The sequence below is a fragment of the Penicillium taxi genome (assembly GCF_028828555.1).
Source record: "Penicillium taxi strain IBT 34144 chromosome Unknown utg000003l_segment0_segment0, whole genome shotgun sequence".
Classification (NCBI taxonomy): Eukaryota; Fungi; Ascomycota; class Eurotiomycetes; order Eurotiales; family Aspergillaceae; genus Penicillium; species Penicillium taxi.
Window position 1 is genome coordinate 2849596 of NW_026643205.1, and position 24088 is coordinate 2873683.

Genomic DNA, 24088 nt, shown 5'->3' on the forward strand with positions numbered 1-24088 from the left:
GATAGATAGTTGTTATAGGTGAGATTAGTTATTAGATTACGACACTTTATAAACAATAATTTTGAGGCTTTCCTATTGGTTGAGCCTGATTACAAATATGTATAAAAATGGGCCTAGAAGATGTAATATAGTTACAGGCGGTCAGTTTGTATTTCTAGATTACAGTACCATACCTTTTTTTGCGGTGGCACTTATTACCCTCCGTACCATTGACTCATTATATTTCCTACTTACTCTCCGTACTCGAGAAACACAAGAGCCCTACCAAATACACTAGGTCATGTCTTCTTGATTCAATGCATCTAGTCCAAATGATATTAGAGATAGACAAACTTGTTATAAAAAGTGCTTTTATTTGCATAACGGTAAAAGAAACCCATCAATAAAGGGAAACCCTTCACCAACCTCGGAGGGCTGGAACTGAGCTCTACCCAACCTCGCCATCATTTCGCGACAAGCTTCCCATGACCAGGCCTTTGATGCGAATATGCTGAAAGCAGTTATATAATGTCGGAACGATGGTTTGACCAGTCTTACTGTTGCATATGCATCTACTTTGTAAATGTATCGTTGCGAGTTGTAAGCGGTGTGTTATTCAATCTTGTCCTCGCTGTAACTAAATAGATAAAACTCACTAGATTCGCTTCATGTCGCTGGACCAACAGCATCGTAACCATTCTCATTGGTCCTGTGCCCCACTTTGGTCTGGTGGTATCGACATATAACTAGGTAGCAACTCTCAGTTCTTACAATGATTGGGGTTGCTGATACCTAGGTACTGTAGTATCATGCATGCCACACTCGAAATGGTGTTATTAAGTTAGATTTAGGAGTTGACTTCTTGATCACATACTTTCTATACAGGGTCCATATTTCTTAGCAATAAATCATACAGTCACAATGTCCACCTGGTCATCATATGGAAGGAGATTGAACACTTACATCATTAGATCTACTCATGTCTCATTCTTGTCAGCGATATAGACTCAAATGAATAAGGATTACAAGCTTACTTCCTTTTCACATCTCATCTCCATTTACTTATGGATATCCTAAGGTCATCTCTCGAGCAGGCGGTGTCTATATACAGTATATTACCGCGTTTATTTGGCTGTTTTAATTAGTTATCATTCGGCTTAACCCCTTTGAAACAAGCCGTTTTGTAAAATGGCAGCTCAGGTACCAAGTTCCTGAACTGGATCTCTTCCAAATTTCTATGCTAGGTCATTTCCGAGAATATTTCCGCCAGCGGCCCTTCTTCTCAACCATTGAAAGGTTGAGGTTAGATATCTCGCTTATCCAACATGATGAATCAAGGTTATCAGACCTGCTCAAAGGTTGGAATGCCTTCGGGAATAGGTGGCTTTGTCTACCAATCGACGACGGGCATGTTGGGAAGGAACAGGAATGAGTTAGGTGTGAATGCAGGGTTTACGGGACTTATTGTAGAAAGGAGAGATAAATGATACAATGGAGATGGAACTTGAATATAATTTAAAAAAATATATAAATATAAATAGAGGATGAAAGGGAAAGCCTTCAGAACAGGACTACTTCTAATGTAAATGACGGAGTTTAAACGTCAAAAAGCAGTCCACGAGTAGAATTTCACAATGCCCATAGATTTAAGATAAGGCCCGAGCTCAATCTGGGCAGGCTAGACTATTCCTTTGAAGCTTTGGTAAAGTGGCGCGGATACGCAAAATTGACAAAAGTCAAGATCTGAAAGCACCGCAGTGGATTCCGAGCGTCATTCGACTAGCCTCCATATCCAGAACAACGACGACTACGTCGCCTTACGCCGAACAGCCAGCAGATGACTATTGATGCTTATGCGGCATACGAAAACGAGAACGGTGGGTCCAAGCTCGTCGATCTGGGAGACGGATAAGAGTATCTGACAAGCGAATCACCAAGAAACAAAAAACAGACTTTTAATAGTCCCATTCGAAGATCAATCTGGCTTGACAGACACACTTGCAGTAACGCCGTTTCCGCAATGTCTCTGCAAAGTACGGATAAATCTTGAAAGTGAATCTCAAAAGTGGGAAGGGATGCAAACGCCCAGTACAACCCTTCCTGCGGTAAGGTAGCTATACCTTGGAATGCATCCAGTAGGGAAGCGGAATATGTTACGGAGTTAATATCCTGATTAACCTACATATGTACTCCGTGAGTGTACCCAGATCGATGCTGCACTCAGATCGATGCACAGAATCGAGAATTGTTGCCAAGTTAGGACATGCACAATGTATGCATATGCATATGCATATGCAATGGCATCTGTATCCACCCACAAAGATTGGATGGACATTCAGGTGTCATGATTATCTCCGCGTTCTCCGTCGTGATGCCATGTATGCTGATCCCCCTATCAAGGTCACCGATGAACCCCTCGTGAAAGAGGTATGCAGCCCCATCGTCATATTTAGGCTTGACATGAGATAGATCACATTATGTACAGCTCCAACTTAGCGGCCCAACTTCGGCATGTCAGAAACACGTAGTATGTCTCCACCCTAGATGAAGGACTTGACTGATAACTTCATGGTAAATCACAAATTGATAAAATCCTGCACTGTCACTGTCACTTGTCGTCCCCCGTGCACGACACGTACTCCATGATAGTATGAGGTCTGAGGACTGTCAGAGCCATCGGCTGCGGGTCCGCCGTTGTTTCACCGCTATGTGATGAATCTATACCGCCCCTTACGTTTTGAGTTCTGATAGAAAATACCGTGTAGAATGGAGGGAGGAGTCAAGAGTGGTTACGGTAGCAACAGAGCTGCATCTGTATCTAGGTCTGCGTGGCAGAACGAAAGGGGTGCGATTGAACCTATTTCTTTGTACGGTGATTGGTCACTACTGATTTCCGACCTATATAAATTCACGATCCTTCTAGGGCTTTTTGCCCCTGTTTCCAAGGTTCCATTCCCCGGGCGTGTCTGAGTTGGAAGGCTTGCATAGCCGCGCCTCATCATGCCGGGCTACCGCTGTCTAATGCACATCTATCCCCTTTTTGTCTACGACGTAATTATTTTTCGGGCTTTGGTTCCAAGGGTTGGGTTGTTGGGAGTGCGAGTTCTGAGTGGATATTGGTATCAGATCAAATGACAGGACCAATCCCTAAACCCGAACATGATCTGCGGTATGGAGTATAGCTAGTACTATAAAGTGACAGATCTGGTCACTTCGAGAATTAAAAGATGATACTTGATTGAAACATGAGTTTGATCGTCGAACCCTCATTTCCAGCCGCAGAGGACCCCAAGAACCAAGCTAAGACTCGGAATCAATTAAAACTCCTAATAAATCTTAAATGTCGGAAACATTGGACATGTTTCAGGATGAGACTTTCAAGACTTCTTTTCTTCCTTACCCCTTCTCTTCTCTCTAGGATTTTCCGACGTTCTTCCGAGAAATCTCTTTCAGGAAGTAGATCATTTTCAGAATTAGAAATTAGAACTTCACGTGGCAATAGATCTAGATGAAACTGGGGCTGAAAATTCAATCTTCCCAACTTCTAATAAACTTTAATGAGCTTCTGTGACGTATAGACGTCTTCTGGAAGGTTTACACTTTCTAATAAGAGTAGACAATACCTCACATTCTTTCTCATTTTCCTCTTCTTCATGAGTACCCGGGACATCCTTTTTCTTACATGTCAGTGCTGAAGCTCGTTGACACATTCCAAACGTCGTTGTTTCAATCTCGTTCCAACTAGTTCCAAACTATGGGTTTACTTCGTATCAGCGTAACAAAGTAATTATCAAACCCAATCAAGCTTGTTCGGCAGATCGCCGAAGTTTAAGCTGTCAAAAAAGGGGTTGACCATTATACGTCACCGTGGAGAAAGAAGATCATTGAATCTCGAAGGTTTCTTGAAATACGGAGTGGGGTCATTGAAATGGCAGGTCCCAGCATTTTAAGTTGGACGGAAGGAAGAAAAAGATTGGATATAAATGATCCATGGTTTGGCAGGTTTGAGACCCAATATTGAGGTGATCCGGCATCTGTCACGGCTATTTCCCCTGCATATTTGACATTTGACTAGTCACATGTATTGAACTATGTTTCAACCTTGAGGTCCATGGGTGTTCCAAGGTTGTTCTCAGCTGGACTATACATGTCCATTCGGGATACACGGATTAGACCCATAGGCTATTATTCTTGTTCAAGATCATAGGTCCAGCCCGAAAAATGCGGTTTCTGCCCGTGCCGCTCACTAGCTCAGTCCCATGGATTCTAAAATCCACGTTTTCTGGAGAAGGGGGCCGTTCCATTGAAGTACGAGACTTGTGGGATGCGAATTGCTCATTTCATTTTTTTTGGTACCTAATGTTGACGGGACACATAGCAAATGCTGAATGCAAATGTCAAATGGTAAATGCTATGCCTGGCTCAACCAGGACTGAGATAAAAGTTATGATGCGTGTAGAACCTTCCTTGATGGAATCCCTGGTTCATGTTCAAGCTTCCCCCATAATTGACCTAAATAGGTAAACCCCTTTCCAACCCGCATAGAGAGAAAGAGAGAGAGGGAGAAAAAAAGAAAAGGAAAAGATCATGAAGAAAGGGGGGTATCAATAATGATATCTGAAGAAAATTGCACTCCTGGTCCATGTCAATGCTGAAACATAAATTGGAAAGAGGAGAGCAAATGAGAAAATAGGGCCAAAAACGAGATGAAACCAATAGGAAACTTGCATTTATCCACATTCATTCAAGCCCAAACCCATAAATCGTAAATTAGAAGATCAACAACAGACGTGAAAACGGAAAAAGAAAAAAAAAACATAAGTATGAAATAATAAATTAACATCCGTCGTACTGATAAAAGATAACTCGCTTGTTGATGCCCTGTGGTGGTATAGATGGTAAAGGAAATTAAGGCCGTGAGGAAAACATGATTGAAAGCTGAAACCGATCTGCGGAAAGCTCTAATGGTGTGGAGAGTGCATGGTTTCTTGGTCCACGTCGCTGAATGGTGAGTTCCGTGATTCTGCGTCGCCACCACTTCGCATTTGGTTGCGTAGGGCGGGTAGTTGGCGTCGTCGGGCATTGATAAACCAATTACTGATCTGGATGATGTTAGTAAATAGCGCTCAATCATAGCTGAAAATGTGTAGGACTCACCTGGCTTATAGATAGATTCGTTCTTGTCATAAACATTTGCTTATCTTCTTCACTTGGATACGGATGGTCCAAATGCTCGTGGAACCACGCGCGCAAGATATCAGTCACGGGCTTGGGCAGGTTGCCCCTTCGACGCTTCGACTTGGGATCAATTGCGTCACCCATAATTCCAAAGTTGGCCTGCGGGAGTGCCATGCCTGGCGGGGACATGGACATTGATATTTGCTCTGGATCATGCTGGTAGGGCATGCCTGGATGGCCGTATTGTGAGTGCATCATAGGCTGTGAGTAGTGCTCTCCGCGGTGGTCCATGGGTGAATGGACATGTTGCTGAGGACGATAATCGTGTGCGTATAGGTCGGGTCTTGGTCCCATTCTATTATCGTATCCGGGTCGGTCTGACATTTGTAGATCCCTGATCGGGGGCAGAATGGGACTTGGACCCCTAGCCGGATTCTCTAGTCTTCTTGATAGGTGATGCTCGGAACGGGTGGTATATTCGTGGTGATGTTCTCCATAGGGAATTTCCGCATGGTGTGCATGAGAGCCTGGGATTGATCGGGGATCGGATGCCATGTGTCCAGAGTGTGGGGAAGTACGACGGTCCTGTGATGGTTGATGTTGATGTTGACGTCGAGAGAAGTAGGGCGAGGAGTCAATCTCATCGTGAAGATGGGCAGGGAGGAGCTGAATATGGGGTGAGTAGGGGTATAGAAGTATAAGTGACTTATGTTGCTCACCTCTCGGAATGATGGTAATGTCTGTGATTGATTGGCCGGTGGCCGAGATGCATATGAAGTGGCCATTTCAGTATCGTGGTCTCGTTCTGGTTCACGGGGCTGTGACATAGACGATGGTGTGATGGAGATATTAAAAGTTAAGGAAGTAGAGTGACTATATGTAGGATTAGAATAGAACGTGGATAACACGGAAGTGGAAGGGACTGACCTTTTTAGGGCAAATGGGGGTGAATTTGCGTTGACATAGCCAAGAGTATGCAAGGTTGTGGAATGGGGGCATTGAAATAAATATAAAATAAAATATTAAATATTAAATATTAAATTAAATAAAATAAAATAAAACATCAAATTATCCCATGGAACAACAAGAGAACCAGGGGGATCAGAAAACAAAAAGAAATGACGATGAGTGGAGACCAGCCACCAACTCCGATGCAGAGTGGGCCATAGAAATCATGGAGATTCAAGGTTGACTTGACAGATGCCACTGGTTCCTGTCAAATCTGGTAATCTTACGGAGTCCTCCAGTACCGAGCTAGGGTATATAGCGTAGTTGATCTATAAGAAGGATTAAAATAGATGGACTAGTATTAGTTTGTAGTAGTAGTATTAGTAGTAGTAGTATATAGTAGTCGTATGCCTGTACTATATGTCAAGCAGGGGAGAAGATTCTTCGAACTCTTAAATTCCGAGAAATTAAATAAAAATGAAATTAAATGGATCTGACCAAGAAGTAGACATAACAAATCCAGGGCAAGATCGTCCTTGTGCCCGAGATCCACTTGTCAGAACGATCTAAGGGAGAAAAGAAAAGGAAAAAAAAAAAGAAGGAAATGGAAATGGAAATTAAAAGAAAAAAGGAGTTGGAGATCCATGGATTGGGAGGTCATAAAAATGAGGAAATAATTAAAAATAAAATACTAAATACCAAATAGATAGATCAGTAGCTCCGTAATGGATCTCCAGATCGATCGAGGATGACTTGGCAGAGATCTGTACTTAGTAAGTATTAGAACTACAGATCAAGATCTCCAGCATATGACATCTCAGATATCTACATGTTATATAATATAATACATTACATTCATTTTATTATTTTACTGTTTCACTATCTCTACTCCATATACAAAAGTGACAGTAGTTCTTCCTTCCCATGCAGTTCGCGTATCGCGTATACATTCGTAACTGTGGACCCTTTTTCGTATTCCAGCCTTTTCTTTTCTTTTTTTTTTTTTTTTTTTTTTTCAACTCCTGTGAAATATGTACTCGCAGATCATCGGATCTTATTCCGGGAAATGGCAAACATGCAGGAATTTGTCATTTCAATTCCCGTTACTTGGTAATTGGAATTTATTCAATACTACATACTCATACTATGCTCATACTTATACTACTTATACTTATACTATACTTATACTCTACTCACACTATGTTTCATCTCTTCTTCTCCTATTCTAAGGTAAACCTTAATTCTATTCACTTAATATGTCAGTCTACGGTCATACTGACTTGAACTCGATGTTTCCTTTTTCCTTCCTTTCTTTTTCCCTTCTCCCTTTACTTTGCGCCCAGCTCTGCAGAACGCGACGTAGCCGCCTGTACAGCCTTATCAACAATACCTTCAAACCCAAGTTTCTCAAAGGTTTGCAGAGCCGCATAGGTAGTGCCGTTCGGGCTAGTGACGTTCTTCCGCAACTGGCCCGGTTCATCAGACGACTCGACAAGCATCTTGCCAGCACCGAGACAAGTCTGCGTAGCGAGTCGGGTAGCCTGGTCCTTTGGCAGACCCAGCGCAGTAGCACTAGCAATAAGGTGCTCGACCATAGCGAAGAAGTAAGCGGGACCAGAGCCTAGAAAGTAAATTTGCATTAGTATAGTTCTCTCTCTTTTTATTTTATTTTATCAAGCCGCTTGTGTGTTTTAAAACTCACCAGAAAGTCCAGTCACAACATCAAGCAACTCCTCCCGATCAACCCACTCTGTAGCCTGACTAACACTACTCAAAAGTGCATTAACAAGCTCCTTCTCATCTCCGTTCACGTCCGCACTAGCATAAGCACCCGAAGCCCCCTCACCGACAAGCGCAGGAGTGTTAGGCATAACACGCACAACATGCGCGCCACGTCCGTCTGTCGTCCGCGACCACTCCTGCAAACTAGCAAGTGTGATACCAGCCGCAATGCTAACGAGGATCGGCAGCGAAGCCCGCGATGTCCATGATGCGCCAAGCTCAGTGCATACGTCGTGTGCTACCTGCGGTTTTACGGCGATGATGACGATGTCGGCGCTCGATGCCGCGGACGCGTTGTCCGTTGTTGTTGGGATGCCGGTTGCCGAGAGCTTTGCGCGGTTCACGTCCCATGGCTCCGAGACTATTATGTTTGAGGTTGGCACACCTTTTGAGATGAGGCCGCCGATTATGGCTGACGCCATGTTGCCGCCGCCTATGAAGGCGATTTTGCTGGAGAGGAGAGTGGGCATTTTGGTGGTTTGTGGAGGGGAAGTTCTGAACCCCGCTTTGGATTTCTAGGTACTTATCGGTTTGGTGGGGTGCCGATGTCGGCAGGGCAAGAGTTTCGAAATACAGGTTATGTACTAAGTACAGACAAAAATTGAAGATATGTATGGCCTCGTCTACTATTTGTAATTTGCTCTATGGAGCTTATGGCATGGATTCCACGTGACTCATTCCGCCAATGTGGCTGATTAGCCCGTGATGATTTTATTTAACGTCTTTAAAATTCGATGATTATGCCAGGAAGATTTCATATTCCAATTTGGGAAAATCTATGCGGCATGTAAGAAGTGTAACCCATATAATACCCGATCGAAATGAACAACCAAACACCAAAACAAATATCCGCCCGCTAATATAGATGAATTGATGGATTCGCAGTAGATTGGATTGGTTGACATCTGGAAAGAAGTCTCCAGTCAATTGGGGACGAGAGATGCAAATAGTGAGAAGATAAGGAAGAGGAATTGGAATGAAGCATGCAGAACTTCGGCGTATGTACAGTAAGTGCCGACAAGTTGAAGCAGAAGACAGTAAAATAAACAAAGCAGGTCTCGGCGACTTTTTTTTTTTTTTCTTTACCAAGTTTCCTATAATAAGTTAGTAAAAAGTCTTATCACAGAGTGAGATGAATGATCCCAATCAATAGGGAACACGTCAGATGAACTCACAGCGATGTATTGGCCAGCTTCCTTCTTTTGCTGCCAAAACATGTTTGCCTCCTGGGAATTCAAGTTACCCTTAGCCATGGCAACTTCGATCAGAGCAGCTTCAACACCCTCGCCCATTCCTTTGCCACTTCCACAAACAAATACTCGGCCGTCGAGGGCGTTGATGACGTACCAGACCAGATCGGCCTGGTGACGGACCTCCTCCTGAACGTAGCGGCTTTCGCCACGGCGACTCTGCACAACTGTACGAACCTTATCCTCGTGGACGCCCCATTCGCCGCTGTACAATTCGTCGAGAAGAGAGTCGCGCACGCCTTGAAGCACCCAGACCTTGTTGGCGCAGTTAGCAGACTGGAGACGGCGCTGGACAAACCCACGGAACGGAGCAATGCCGACTCCGGCTCCGATCAAGAGCATAGGGCCATCGGACGCAAACCGCTTAGCGAGAGGGTTGGACATGAGACCACGGAACATGGGCACGGTCAATTCAATCTTCTCGCCGGCAGCCTCAGCCTTGATCGCTTTTTGGGCAAGACGCTCTAGGTAGCCGGAGCCCACGCCTGTTCGGGCTCCACCGCGCCAGTCATTGGACTCTGCTACTGACACGGCAATCTCGACCAGTCGGTGACACTCGCTGCCCTTGATCTGGCAGGAAATCTGGGGGTCCTGGGAGAGAGAGTAGAAACGGGGCATGAGAGTGTTGAGGACAGATAGGAGGTGGTCGAGAGGTGGGCGGGAAGATGGGAATGCATGTAGCAGCTGAGAAAGGCTGATGTGACTGCTGGTACGCAGGTCACAGAATGCGCCCTGGCCCTGTGCAGAGGAAAGATACTCTAGGATCTTCTTCTCGTTCGGCTCTTCGGTGTACTCGGCCAGCACACGGAACAGAGCCTTGGTTGGAGCGTAACTTTGAATATCAGAGCACCAAGTCAGCACTTCGCGACGTGTGGTGATCAGCTCTCGCGCCTGGTCGTCACCCCAAATGGTCGGCCACCGGCCAGTGGTTGTGCTCATGAGAACCTTTTTATCCCGCATCGATCGCGGCACACAGAGTAGGTCAAGAACATCTTCAACCTCCTCTTCCTTGTTCATGGGGCAGATACCGATTGCGCCGCCAACGACAAAATCTACCATACCGCTCTCGGCTGGGTAATCGGTGACGTCAATGTCAAAGTGGTAAGTACGCTTCTCAGCGCCACCCTTTGTCAGTTCACGAGCATGATAAAGAGGAGCACGGTAGACCTCGTAGGGAGGGTGCGGCTGCACGAATAATGGAGGATGTTCGGACGATTCAATCTTGATATTGGCCGCATAAGTTGGGGCCTGAGAAAAGGAGACGGTTTTTTCTGGAAGCGAGGCAATGTTTGAAAGCTGGCTATCTAGTGTAAGGAGGTTCAGATTGAGTTTCAGACTGTCAAAAGCTTCGTTGGAAGGTGCAGTGATCGAATTGAAGCCGGAGATGGGGCCGTCCAGAGGCTGCTTCAACTGCTGGTCTCGGCAACAACCCCCGCCACAGCACATCGACTGGATCTTCTGTGTACCACCCGTCCCTACATTCTCCAAAACTCTTTGCATATCTTCGGCGTTCTGAGAAACCAGGACGGTTGAGGCCCGTCGTCCATGGGACATGGAATTCTTTCTTTTGGGCTCTTCATCTGTCTGGGTCTCGGTCTCGCTGAGCGGGGTTAAAGGAGTAGAAGGGGAATCGGAGCCATTAGAAAATGAATTTAAAGAATCGACTGAACCGTCGAAGTTATAGGCGGTTAGGGACAACGATTGTACCCGAGGTTCTTCTGGGATTGGATTATCCGGGTGGGAGGTAGAGGAGACTGGAATTTCTTCGAACTCCATGCGAGGGATAATTCTCGAGGGCATGGTATTGACAGCGTGAACTGTCGATTGTAAGTTGACTGTATAAAAGGAGAAAGTGCAGTTTCGAGCATACCCATTGTGGAGGGTGGGACGAGAACCGAAAACCGGAGGCGGAAAAGTGCCGCAGCGACAGGTGCCGAAAAGTTGGAATTATTTGATTTGACCAAGTGGGTAAATGGATTAATTTAATACCGCATGGCACGAATCAAGAAAATTAACGAGAATTGAAGGGGAGATCAAAATTTCAGAAAGGGAGAGATCAGATTCGGATTCGGATATAGAATTATCAGGAATTATCAGATCCTTTTCGCCACATTTTTGTGTCACGTGACTGGATCGGGGCTCCACTTCTTCTCTTCCCCACCTCTTATCTCCACGATCGATCTCTCTCATTCCCTGAAATTCAGCCCCAGTTGAAAGAGGGCATTAATTGATCTCGATCGACTATCTGGACAATGAACAATTGATGAGAAAATCTACCAAAAATTGGTAACAACGATCCGGATATACATTTAAGTCGTCCGAGACTAGTCAGCCCACAGAAATAGATCCACTGACTGACTAGTGTTCCTTCGACACTTTCCATGGCCGGATCATACAATGGGCCAATCAATAATCAGATGACATTCTCGTTAGTAATTCCTAGACAAGCTTAACTAGTTAACATGGTTATTTCCAATCCTTCCACTGTTTCACGGCAGCTGCCAGTGCAACCTGGAAGATTCAAGGTCAGATCCTGGATCACTCTATCCATGTAGTGTGAGGAACTTATTAATCCGTGAAATTTCAATTTGATATATCAAAGTTCAACATTCAACAAACTGAATATTGTCTCCCAATTTTAGTTTCAGAATTCCACGAGGACCACTCCATGATGAAATAAAACGCCGCGCATCTGCCTATGATCTATCAATCAAACGCTACACAAAAGAATATTGACTGGGACCGTTGTTCTCAAATCATGCGTTTTCAGAGGGTCTTTTGAACGGATGAGCCTCAGTACTCCTAAATATAAAGAGGGATTAGAGTCTGGAATCAGATAAGGAGACTTGGAATAGACATACAAAACATAATCGTCCAAGCTGATATGATCAGGCGCAGAGAAAATAAGATAAAAGTACTTCAAAGTCTCAGCAAGCCAAAAGCTCTCCATCTTATCACTTAGTTGCGGAAGTGGATTGCGCACGTCTTCAATAGCTGAGTGGCCATATTTAGTGCGTGTCGCCTTGTCAATGCTCTGGAACATGCGCCACGCCGTATCTTGGAGAGATCTGTCTCCAGTGATGCGGTACATGATGAAAACTGATTCCACAGCTTCGGGTCTGGATGCAGACCCACATTAGTAAATTCTTAAATTTGGGAACTTCTGATTCTGATTCTCACCTGAGCTTGTAGCTTGGATCCTGGAACTGGACTACGCCAGGCGGGATCCCTTCGTCTTCGACTAGACGTTGTGCTCTTTCGAGGTGGCCTCTTGATTTCATTGGCTGTCCGAGTACGTCGCCGTACCAGCGGCTTTCGTCCCACGGACAGTGGTTCATATCCTCGCATGGTGTGTATATCATGGATTCGGGCATTATTCCTGTTGGCATCTGGTCATATGCCCAGACACAGCCATCTGTCAGTCCGCGGGCGATGGCTATGTCTTCTGTACGATTGAAGATCTTTGCTGCCAGTCCAACCGTGCCACCTAGGAAGCACTTGAGGTGTTCCTGGACATATTGGAATTTCATAAGTCCACCTTTCATCACGCGATTGTTGGCAGTGAAAAGAACCTGTCGGTCTTCTTCTTTTGTCATTGCTCGGAAGAGCATGTTCTTCTTGATGGACTCAATGGCATTCGTGTACATGTCTCGGTACTGGTCTGTTTGTCCTCCAAGAAGAATGTGTTCCTTTGGAAGGTACTCGTAGGTCGAATCTGCAGCACCGCCTAGTGTAAACTCGGACCGGTCGAAAGTCAACTCATCTGCATTTATGGAGACTGGCCATAGTCCTGGCAAGCGGGTGGTCATTTGACTTCGGTCAAGCTCGTTTGTAATCCGCTGGACGGCATCGAAGTATTTGGGATTGCCGGTGAGCTGCGACAGGCGGGTGAACTCGACAGTCAGTGAGCCTAATTCAGCCAAAGACGTTACTTCGGAGGGTTTGATCTCTTCTCCTTGAGCGGATTTGGCCCACTCCCAGCGCATCTGGGGCATTCGGTTGTGCGTATCAAATGCATTAAAAATCATATCACCAAGCTCTTCGGCTTTCCTGATCAAGATGGGATACTTTCCATTAGTCAGGTCATTAGCAGCGATGAGGCCACCCACTGCAATCAATTAGTACCAGGAACAAACAACCTGAGATGAGAGATATGGGGTCACATACTATATCTTATAACGATTTCAAAAACATTAACCTGATCACTAAAGGTGGTGCTGAAGTCGATCTGGTCGAGAGCTTCCACAGCAAGCTGGAATTCATCGTCGAGCCCCATAATAATCAATGTATCAAGGGAGTCGACCAAAGTAGCACCCCACCCACTGAACGAGTCTTGATACCGCCCACTTTTGGGTGACACCTCATCCCGTAGCCAGGCGTGATCTTTATATCCGTTCCAAGAATACATAAAGGCTTTCTTGACAGCTTCTTGTCTCTTGATTCTCTGTTTTCGATCCTTCCTGGACTCTTTCGGGAAATCATATTGAATGCGAGGAATTGTAGATGGTGATGTTGGTAATGGAATGTATGAAGTGACTGGATAGCGTTCTGTCGCTTCACTTAAATGAATTGTATCCTTTGAGGGGAGTTTTTTATTTATTGGAGTGGGGTTTGGGTGCTTGTTTTGTGATGAACCTATACGGCTGAGAGGGAGCCATACTAAGAGAAGGTATGCGACAATAAGGAGAAAAATGGTTGTTGTGAGAGAGCGGTTCTTTTTGCGATTGGCGACCATGATGGTAATAGTCTAGCAGAGATGTACGAAGGAGTGACGATATAGAAGCAATATTAAGGAAAGACGGGGTTCCTTGAGAGCCTGATACAAAACATGAATGAAAGTAGAATGAGATGGGTTCAAGGAATGATGCAGGGAAAAGTAAAAGATTCAAGAAGCTGTAAACAGCGAAGGGATGAGCGAGAGAGAGAAAGAGAAAGAGAAAGAGAAAGAGAAAGATAATTAAAAACTGTGTGGATAAACCACGTCAGTGGAGGAAGCCATTGACCAACTCTGCTATTTGTTACAATAGTGATCAACAAGGAGTGGAATAATAACTGCGACACGCGTTCAAATGTGAAGGCAAGACGGGAAAGATCTGCTAGACCATGATTGGAGAGATGGCATGTCCAGGGGGGTACAATGTGGCCAATCCGAGGTGCTTAGGTAGTTTAAAATGTAAGGAGGTTCCAAATCGAGATCCATTGCTAGGCCTATCCAGGGTCCAGGCATGTTCAGACTGTAGCTCTCAGATTGGAGGTACTGACGACCTAGACTTTGGGCGGGGATAGCCTGTACCGTGTCAGCCAAGCCCTGAAAGACCCCACCAAATCCCCTGGGTGTAACCCGATCAGGGCTAGAGACATCGACTCAGCGGGGCGCAGCAGCGGGTCTGGACTTGGCTTTACAGAGTATACTTAACTTGTTCAACTTCAGTTGTTACTACTAGTAGAGCGAGCTGTGGTGTTAGATTTTGTGATGAATTTAGAAGAATCTCGGAGATAAAGCTTAGCTAACTGTTATTATACAGTACATACCTACATTGTGTGTTCTGAATTGGCCCAGATGGATCCTTTCTGACAGTAACATCTCAGCCGTGTTTAGCCCCTAGTCCCCGCTACGTTAAAATACCCGAGAATACAGTCCACTGTTCAGGTGATTGAAGGTGAATTGAAAAGCTTATACAAAGCCTATTCTTTTGGTCGATGTTACTCCACCGGTGGCATGCTGTTGCTGGTCTAAGTGTTCTTGGTCTCGATGAAACTGGTTTGCATAGTAGACGAGAGTGAACTGACACAGCGATAGCTTCAGTACTTTCCAATTTGAATTAGTAATTCAAACCCATCAACATATTGAAGCTTTAATCATTTGGACTTGGGGAGATTAATAGGGGTAGTCGTTTCTAGGGCTGTTTAATAGCTCGGGAGTTTGTCTTGTTTGCATCTGAACATCCCGCCATCGAGCATTTCAAGGTCACTACATAACCCTGAGCTATTCCAAATACCTTGCCAACTATAGTTTTATATTAACAATTCAAGGGTCTACTACCTCTAGGTACTGTCTGTTGAAATATCCTCCACATTCTTAATATTCCGAGTGATCGTGATGCTAATCATCGGATAGATTCTTCAAAGCCCGAGTATTGAGATCGGGATATAACAAAAGCTCTATTGCCATCTACTCTGAGTCTAAACTCGTTGAAAAAAGTGGAAGGCGATACAAGAGCACCATTGATCAACTTGGAAAGATTCATCTCTTAAGCTGAGTGACCGCGGGGTCTATCGCATTACCCATTCATTCATCCTTCTTTCGGGACCAACCTGAGAAGAATTATATTCAAAATGCCAGTCACAGGGTTAGCTCCTCTACTAATGCAAAAAAACTTTACAATCATGATCTAATGCCTAAAAGCGTCTACTTTATTCACTCCCATCCAAACTCCTCTACGGTGCTCCCAACAATCACAGAGCGCCTTCGCTCAACCTTCCCAGATGAAGATCTTGTTCCCACAGGCCGCTGGGCCATGGAACACAAATTAATGCGAGATACCCCTGGTCTCCTTCCTCCAAAAGCGAACTCTCCTCAGACTAAGCCGCGCTACATGCAATTTCTCTCTCTGACCCACTATCCAACACGCGGCTTCATCTACACCTCCGAGCCAGAAGAGAAAGTAGGCCAGTTGCACAATGTTGTTGTGCCTCCATCTAACGCCGTGAATTCTCGTGTCGGCGCTGCTGTCAATACGCCTCAAGCTGTGACTCCGGTCTCGCTGTCTGGTGTCAGTGCGAACGCTCAGGCGGCGGTTGATATTCCGATGCAGATGACTACTCTGCCCATGTCGTCCTTTGGTACGATGTTTCAGCACTTCACATATGCCTGTCAGCCTTTTTGGTGTCATCGAATTACATTTGCTGTGCCTGCTGGTATTATCTATGACGTTGGTGATTTCCGTATTCGGCTTGGTGACGTACGGCAGACATTCCCGACTGCGAGGGTGCGTGGTACTGTTTTAGAGATCGAGTGGCGCGGCCCGTCGATTGTTGATTCGCTTTCTGCTGCAGGTCAGAGTCAGGACTCTGCTGCGACTGGAGACCTCAATGACGATGATTCGGGGATTGAATTGGATTTCTCGGTTATTGATGAGGCTGATATTGATGCTGAGTATACTGCTACTGCGGGTTTGATTCATGAGTTTTGGTCGAGAATTGGCATTGATGGGGCTAGAGAGGCTATTCTTGTTCCTGGGATTGGTACGGAGGTTAAAGCTCGATTGAAGCGGTATCAGGCTGGGAAGATCGGCCAGGGTATCTCTGGTGGACCGCTTCTGGAAGAGGATCCGCAGGCTGGGGCGGATGTTGCTAGACAGTATATGGAGGTGCTTCGCTTTAATAGATAGAGATAAATGGGCGTATTGCCTCTACGATTACAGAAATGAACGGGACCTGGCGCTGATATTGCCCTCCAGATTCAGGTCGGAATTTTAAAACAGTGAAATTTCATATGTTCCAGAATGAAAATGTGGAGACCATCACTGTCTCAATCCCTCCATCTGTTGCCCTCGTTCCAACTCATGGTCCAAGCGTAGCCTTGAAACCACATACACGTTTGTATTGAAAGATAATAAGTGTTGGAAAAAACCCGCGAGTTCAACTCGACATGACAGATATAGCCAAGATTGCCAATTTATTTTTGCATCATAAGCTGGACGAACTCGTTGTCTAGTCAAAATTAGTATGTGGAACTGTATAGATCTTCTGCGGGACCATGAACGTACAGTCAATTCGGCCATCACCATCCTGGTCCGCCTCACGGATCATCTCATCAACCTCGTCGTCAGTCAGCTTCTCGCCGATGGAAGTCATCACGTGGCGCAGCTCAGCAGCGGAAATGAAGCCGTTGTTGTCGCGGTCAAAAACCTTGAAAGCCTCTCGGATCTCCTCCTCGGAGTCGGTGTCCTTCATCTTACGGGCCATCATGGTCAGGAACTCTGTGACAGCTTAAGTTAATACAGGTGTATGCGCTAGTTAGCCGAAGTTTTTTTCGTACCAGGAAAGTCAATAGTGCCGTTGTTGTCGGCATCAACCTCGTTGATCATATCCTGCAACTCAGACTCGGAGGGGTTCTGACCGAGCGAGCGCATAACAGTGCCCAGTTCCTTGGTAGTGATCTGGCCTAAGAATCGTCCATATCAGTATAGATATCATAGCAAATGGTAATAGCAGGCGCCGCTAGCCGCAGTCCCATTAGTTGACAGTGATCGCACTCACCATCGCCATCCTTGTCCTATTTATTACGAGTCACGTCAGAACAGTCCTCGCATCAAATTCCAATCTTCGAGTATCACTTACAAATAGGGAGAAGGCCTCCTTATACTCAGAAACCTGCTCTTCAGTGAGGGAGTCGGCCTAAAGCAAAGAGAAGAACGTTAGCCAAATATCCTCAGATGTGTCCCGAATTCCAAACATCGCTGCCCCGCAAAGTGGGGAGTTTGCCAGTCCAATTTCAAAGGGAAAGGAGGGGAGAAATGATAAAGGCGTACCATGATGAGATGTGTTGAGTCGAAACGGAGAATGTAAGAAAAGAGTTAAGGCGGGGGAGGGGGAAGAGGAAGAAGAGAAGGTGTTAAAGGGGAATGGAGCCTGGGTACATGGATGGTACCGTACACAAAATAGCTTACCTGGAACGTACCCAGTCACAATCCTTCAACCCAAAGGCGGTGGAAGAGTAAGATTACCCCCGTACGATTGCCATGACCTTTTCAACTCAGCTGAACTTGCCTTTCGATGACTTTTGTGCGTATTTACTGTGAGTGTTTTTTATTCGTTTTCTATTTCAGTTGAGCCTAGACCGTTACAAGCGCGAAAAAAGCTTAGTATCTAGGCTTTACCCCAATATTCGAAACAAAAGTACTCCGTACTTCAATATTCGATGCCTGCACCGTACGGACCTCTTCGGGTATGATTAGATTTGATTAGTGTCATGCTATCCTCGCAGATGATATCCATAGGGCTGAATCCTGAATACGACATCTGGAGCGCATGATGCCGGCATACACCTGACGAGCATGGATTTTGGTGCAGGTTCTACCGAGACATCTTCCAGTCCATTGGGTCGCCAAAGCGGGCCTCATTGAATGCACATACGGCTAGGATCTCAGAAGCTTGCCCAAAGGCTTTCAAGCCTTTAAACAAACCAGACATCAGCTGAATTTCCAAAAAAAAAAAAAAAGAAACATACCTAGGACTTTGCGGGGAAATACCGCAAAGCTCGCGGTCTCATGAGGCCTAGAGTGAACATATTCAAACCCTTGTAGATATATCACCCCCTCTTTTCCCAAATCATAGCTCAAGCAATATGTACATGCGGTCAGCAGTTCTCCAGCTTGGGCTAATTTCAAATCTGTATCACTTACGAAAAGCGAAAAATGATTGGAGATTGATTGGAACTCTGGAATGGAATGGGAATTAGGAGCCCTGCAATAACAAAACAGCTAATTATTGAATCTCCAACTTACAATGTCTTTCCAATCTTCCAAGGTTTTGGGGTTAGAAGGTTAATTTTCCCTCTGTATGTAAGTCCAGGCCTACATATTGAAGATACTAGGTACTTGTATCGAGTCATCATCCATTGCTCGAGATTAACATTGGAATACACTGACCTGTGCATATGTGATCTTGTATGTGCTGAGACAGTATACCTGTATATGTTGACAGAATCTCCAGATAGGCGATGAGGTGAATAACTACAATATAAGACTGAAATATATGGACAAATCTGATATCCAAGGCTGTATGTGAAGCCTACTTAGAAATAAAGCTATAGTTCGATGGGATTATTACCGGTATTTGGAGTAGCTACAATACAGATTAAATACGTTAGCTCGCTGCAGAAATACACGCCAGTACGCATGGAATACCGTAATTTACCACCCCTGGTTAAGTGGGGAGCTCCGACTTGGAACTCCGCTCGGCTTCATCATAATTCAACTCGACAGCATTCCTTAATCTGGCAGCACAACTGGGACCCTGTTTACATTGTCACCCCATTATAATGGTATCAGAATTCACACCGACATCCTGTCAATAAGCATCACAGACCCATATCTCCGTCCCCAGCCACAATGTGGCGGGATCGCACCAATCTGTACGCTCCTTCGATCAGCTCCTCTGTCCACCGGAAGAATAAGCTAACAAACATCGCCTGCTCAAAGCTATATATCATACCGCCAGTCTTTTGCACATCATCCAGCCAAAAAGCCACGCTTCCTTGGTCCCTCCAATGGCTTCGACTCACCATCCCAACCGGAAGAGAGCCGGCGACTGATCTCCGATTCTGGCGGCTTTGAAGAAGAAGGAGACATGGTTATTGAGATGGACTTCCTGCCCCCACGTTGGGTAGATGTACAAGAAGAGGTCTCGGAGATATTGGCGGAGATTGCGCAAAAGTCTGCGCAGCTCGATAAACTACACCATAAGAATCTTCTCCCTGGGTTCGGAGACGAGGATGTTCGGAGACAAGACGAGGGTGTCATCGAGCGCCTTACCCAGGAGATCACAAGTGGCTTTCATGATTGTCAGAAGGCGATTCAGCGGATCGAGATAATGGTGCGCGAGTCCAAGCAGCAGGGTAGTATCAGCAACGGCGAAGAGACTATGGCGAAGAATATTCAAATTTCCCTTGCGGCCAGGGTCCAGGAGTCTAGTGCTCGTTTCAGGAAGAGACAGAGCACGTATTTGAGAAGTACTTGTTTATCTCTCATATTGCTCGGGGGAACCAAACTGACCTTTTTGTATAGAACTACGAGATTTGGAAGGACTATCAACGCCCTTCGATCAGGCACAAACACCTCAGAACCCTTATTCTGACCCTTCCTTGATGGAATCAGATGCAGACAAGTCCTTCTCCCAGACAATGTTGATGCAGACATCCCAACGAATGACGGGTCAGAATGATGCTGTTATCGCACAGCGCGAGCGCGAGATCAATGATATTGCGAAGGGTATCATTGAGCTCTCTGACATATTCCGCGAGCTTCAAACCATGATTATCGACCAGGGAACCATGTTAGATCGAATCGACTACAATGTGGAGAGAATGGCCACCGATGTCAAGTCCGCAGATAAAGAACTGAAAGTGGTATGTTGCTTCCTCAACTCTTCCTTAACTGTATGTATGAGCTCTAACATGAGATTAGGCCACAAACTATCAACGACGTTACACGAAACGCAAAGTCATGCTACTGTTATTACTCCTAGTTGTTGGTATGATTATTCTGTTGGTCGTGAAACCAAAGGGAAGTAGTTCCTCACCCGAACCACCACCGCAACAAGAAGACTCGTCTTTGGATATGCGCTTAGTTTTGTCACTCAATCGGTTAAAACGTCGTTACTTAGATGCCCGATTTGCGCGAGACCGTTGGATGGACCCGGACATATTTTGATAAATTATTTTGTTTTGTTAGGTTGGAAATAGCTAATACGGATGCATGAGATACCCATTCCAGTCATGTCTTTGGGAGTGATCGATGGTGCCTGATAGAGCGATCTGATAATTCAATATAGATCGATATTGTACAATTACAGTATGACATGTATCTATTTCTCATTGATAAAATAGCAGGTAGAAACCGAGGTTAGGGTGTGGGTAAAACATATCTTGTTATTCCGTAATCCATATTCATACGAGATCAAGCGGTATGTGATATTCAGCGTGTTGGAAGCAGGATTCCAAACAGTTAAAACATAATTCAATACTCCGTAATCCATGTCGATAAAATATCAGCTGGTAATTGGGTGCTAGGAAGCAAAATTCCCGGAAGCAAACATATCTCAGTAATCCATATCTATAACATAATAAGTGGTATTCAGCGTGCTGGAAAGAGAAATTCCAAATAAAAACATCCTCAGTAATTTATACCGATCAACGGCATTTCGGCAGATAGAGCGCTTATTGATTTTGGCTTTCCTCCTTAATCAGAGCTTCCACGTCAGCCTCCAACTGACCAGGCTCATAACCATCCTCTTCATGTGCCACTTTGCGGCGCTTTGATCCTGATCCAATCAGACCGAAATCAAAATCACTACCTCCAACTGGAGAGATATTAGACAGATCAGGGAATTCTGTGCCATTATCAGGGTGTGTGTTGCCGGTAATTACCAGTCCACGAGGAACATGCGACGACTCTTCCAGGAAGGGACCGCCAAAGGAGCCGCTGGTTTCTTCTATGTCACGTTGTGGGGATCCAACAGGAGTGAGGGCCTCGACGGGGGGAGGAGTCAGGGCTTCGGCTTGAGGGCGAGAGAATTCAACTTCCCCCGTGTTGGCAGAGCCATTATCGGTGGGAAGACTGCGCATAATGGCGTCTTCAACCTCGCGCTTCTTAGCATCAGTTTGAAGCTTTTTCTCGGCAAGATCCCCGGCCAAGGACACCTCTGTCAGAAGGCTGGAGCGGTTAGTCGCAAGAAGCTTTTCGAGGGCCTCAATCAATGCACGCCGGGACTTGATTGATTCCGACACTGAACTCTCGGCATTGGCGAGGGTCTTAAAAAGCTGGCCGAGACGTGCAGCGTGAACTGGGGGTGTGGGCTTCTCGGCCTTGGAATCATTCAGTCTTTTGTAATCCGTATTGGCAGTCGCAACCAAGGTATTCGAGGAGATGGCGGCCTTGGTGAGAGCGGTTTGTAGGGAGGTTAGCGGTTGGAGTTCAGTTGGAGCAGATCCTGTGGAAGAATCCTTGAAGAATGAGCCACCTAGGGTCTTGGTTTTGGTGGAGGATTGTGTTTCATCGATTTCTGGGATATGGTCAACTATCATGCTTTGCGTAGCCCGGATAATTTGGACGTAGGATCTACCATTGATTCGTGATTCGACAGCACTTATGATTGGTGCCTCAAAAACATTGCGTTGTCTCCATACTTCCACAACGCGACGGATCTTCTGCTTGATATCCTTCGTCGAGCTCGTGTATGCTAATGCCGTGGCCTCAACAACGATCTAATATTTTGTTAGTGTTCGAGTGCGGAATTTATCAGGCGTTGACCAACGGGAGCGAATGCGATCAAAAAGTCGTCCTTTCCCCGTGCCTTTGATTGTTGAGCAACTTCTACAGTCCAGTTAGTTAAATGAAGCGAAACTTCGTGAAGCACCGAATGTTTCGTACCGTTTGCCAGGTAAATCAAGTTAAGTCGCTTTGGAGGCGTCGAGTCACGAATTCGCTGCAGCCAGATCTGCGCAGTCCGGTCGGCGTGTCGTCTGTTCACAAAAATTGATGTTAGCAGAAATCAAATGCAATGGAGAAGCGTAGTTGTGTATTCATACCGATGAAACATCACCCATTGGGCAACTGTCACAATGCTCTCTTGTGTCTCATTGAGAGCAGATAGTTTTGCCTTTACAGCATCATCCGTGTAAGCCATCTCGAATGAAAACCGAAGTGAAAGTATGGAATTGAAAGATGTGGATTGGTGCTAGGAAAGGCGTCGGAGGGCAATGATCGGGTTGATTAGAGATGCTGATAACCGAGAAGCAATTGAATTTTCCAAGTCATAAAACAGCGTTAAACTAATCCTAGAACAAGGCTGTAGCAAGTTACCTGCTCAAATAACGTGGCAATAACATGAAAGTGAGAAAGAGATAGAGTGGAGTACCCCGTGAAGCTGACAGCAACAAAACATTTATCTACGTCTAAGCTGTTGACCGCCCAGGAGATTATGGCAGTATTTACTCCGAATCCCCGGCAACAACTGTCACTTACGAGAGCACTGAACTACATCCACACCCATAATCATTACCACATTTCTCGCCCTTTTTAAATCTAATTCCTTTCTGATACCTTACTACGAATCGAGAATCAAACTATCACAATGGCTGACCGATTCCCCTCCCTGGAGGACTTCGCTGAGGGTACGCATTCACCACTACAGCCGCCGACCCCGTCCGCGCAATCAAAACTAATTTGATGTTATTCAGGCCAAACTGAGGTTCCCCAATCGATTAACACTGATGCCGATGATGATTTCCTTGCTCGTGAACGTGCCGCTCTCGGAGAAGATGCCGATCAATTTGCAACCCCTCAAGACCATGTGGCCGACGGTGTGATTGAGGATGACCTGCTGGGAGGCGATAACATCCAATCAAACGAAGGAATAGGCGAATTCGAGTCCGCATTCCCCTCAATGGAGACACAGACACAGAATGAGGTATGATGGAATTCTGGTGTATTACCATTCAAGCGAAGCTAACACGGAGGTGTCCCCACTAGCGAGTCGCCCCTGGCGGTACTATCACCGGCTCTGGCTCCCCATTCCCTGCCACTGGATACAAAAGCACTTTTGAGACTGAGGAGGAAGCTGAGCCCGTTCGGTAAGTCATTATCACTCCACCCAACGCGGAGAGGCGCATGGCGTCTGCAGCAAACCTACCGCTAAGCTGACATGGGATATTTATTTAATTAGAGAGTGGCGCGAGAAGCGAGATGCTGAAATTTCTCGCCGCGCAGAGGTTTCGAACGAGAAAAAGGCTGCCACTATCAAGAAGGCCCAAGAGGACGTTGACGACTTCTACGTTTCCTACAACAACAAGGCAGATAAGCACCGCGCCCAGACCCGCACCGAAGCCGAGCAGTTCTTGGCCAATCGTGAGGACACTTCCGCTGGCGGTACTAGCTGGGAGCGCATTGCCAAGTTGGTTGATGTTTCGGGTAAGGGAGCCACTGGCGGTGCTAGCGGCTCCGGCAAGGAGCGTTTCCGTGAGTTGTTGATTGACTTGCGGAAAGATCAGGAGGCCCCCGGAGCAACTGGCATCTAAAATACTTTCTTTCTGTTGAGATACGAGGGGGGAGTCAAAGATCAAGCGTTTGAAGGGCGCAGGAGTTACTGGAAATTGATTCCATATATCACTGACACCCAGGAGAGTGCGAGATGTGGTTCCCGATGATTTTACTCTTTAGCTTTCATAC

General features: G+C 45.7%; 9 protein-coding genes across 9 annotated transcripts; 3 read left to right on the forward strand and 6 right to left on the reverse strand.

The window, feature by feature from the left end:
- Positions 1-4940: 4940 nt before the first annotated feature.
- On the reverse strand, positions 4941-5984 carry N7495_004498 (homeobox domain-containing protein; the record flags this gene model as incomplete). Its single annotated transcript, XM_057207149.1, has 3 exons — positions 4941-5081; positions 5137-5823; positions 5877-5984. The coding sequence occupies 3 exons, from the start codon at positions 5982-5984 to the stop codon at positions 4941-4943; spliced, it is 936 nt and encodes a 311-aa protein (XP_057064829.1).
- Positions 5985-7433: 1449 nt separating this feature from the next.
- Positions 7434-8357, reverse strand: N7495_004499 (pyrroline-5-carboxylate reductase family protein; the record flags this gene model as incomplete). Its single annotated transcript, XM_057207150.1, has 2 exons — positions 7434-7726; positions 7808-8357. 2 exons carry the CDS (start codon positions 8355-8357, stop codon positions 7434-7436), a joined length of 843 nt encoding a protein of 280 aa, XP_057064830.1.
- A 612-nt stretch (positions 8358-8969) lies between these two features.
- Positions 8970-11011, reverse strand: N7495_004500 (FAD binding domain protein; the record flags this gene model as incomplete). Its single annotated transcript, XM_057207151.1, has 3 exons — positions 8970-8981; positions 9063-10954; positions 11008-11011. The coding sequence occupies 3 exons, from the start codon at positions 11009-11011 to the stop codon at positions 8970-8972; spliced, it is 1908 nt and encodes a 635-aa protein (XP_057064831.1).
- An 882-nt stretch (positions 11012-11893) lies between these two features.
- On the reverse strand, positions 11894-13872 carry N7495_004501 (glycoside hydrolase family 47 protein; the record flags this gene model as incomplete). Its single annotated transcript, XM_057207152.1, has 4 exons — positions 11894-11939; positions 11999-12256; positions 12318-13245; positions 13305-13872. The coding sequence occupies 4 exons, from the start codon at positions 13870-13872 to the stop codon at positions 11894-11896; spliced, it is 1800 nt and encodes a 599-aa protein (XP_057064832.1).
- A 1601-nt stretch (positions 13873-15473) lies between these two features.
- On the forward strand, positions 15474-16528 carry N7495_004502 (uncharacterized protein; the record flags this gene model as incomplete). The annotated part of the gene is made up of 2 exons (XM_057207153.1): positions 15474-15487; positions 15544-16528. The coding sequence occupies 2 exons, from the start codon at positions 15474-15476 to the stop codon at positions 16526-16528; spliced, it is 999 nt and encodes a 332-aa protein (XP_057064833.1).
- Positions 16529-16815: 287 nt separating this feature from the next.
- Positions 16816-17674, reverse strand: N7495_004503 (calmodulin; the record flags this gene model as incomplete). Its single annotated transcript, XM_057207154.1, has 6 exons — positions 16816-16850; positions 16907-17119; positions 17179-17304; positions 17400-17415; positions 17481-17537; positions 17672-17674. 6 exons carry the CDS (start codon positions 17672-17674, stop codon positions 16816-16818), a joined length of 450 nt encoding a protein of 149 aa, XP_057064834.1.
- Positions 17675-19252: 1578 nt separating this feature from the next.
- N7495_004504 (t-SNARE syntaxin TLG2) lies at positions 19253-20572 on the forward strand (the record flags this gene model as incomplete). The annotated part of the gene is made up of 4 exons (XM_057207155.1): positions 19253-19275; positions 19343-19872; positions 19928-20268; positions 20327-20572. 4 exons carry the CDS (start codon positions 19253-19255, stop codon positions 20570-20572), a joined length of 1140 nt encoding a protein of 379 aa, XP_057064835.1.
- A 506-nt stretch (positions 20573-21078) lies between these two features.
- On the reverse strand, positions 21079-22547 carry N7495_004505 (CTD-interacting domain-containing protein; the record flags this gene model as incomplete). The annotated part of the gene is made up of 4 exons (XM_057207156.1): positions 21079-22125; positions 22176-22234; positions 22292-22383; positions 22450-22547. 4 exons carry the CDS (start codon positions 22545-22547, stop codon positions 21079-21081), a joined length of 1296 nt encoding a protein of 431 aa, XP_057064836.1.
- A 447-nt stretch (positions 22548-22994) lies between these two features.
- N7495_004506 (clathrin light chain CLC1) lies at positions 22995-23937 on the forward strand (the record flags this gene model as incomplete). Its single annotated transcript, XM_057207157.1, has 4 exons — positions 22995-23034; positions 23101-23330; positions 23393-23493; positions 23586-23937. The coding sequence occupies 4 exons, from the start codon at positions 22995-22997 to the stop codon at positions 23935-23937; spliced, it is 723 nt and encodes a 240-aa protein (XP_057064837.1).
- Between the last annotated feature and the right edge of the window lie 151 nt (positions 23938-24088).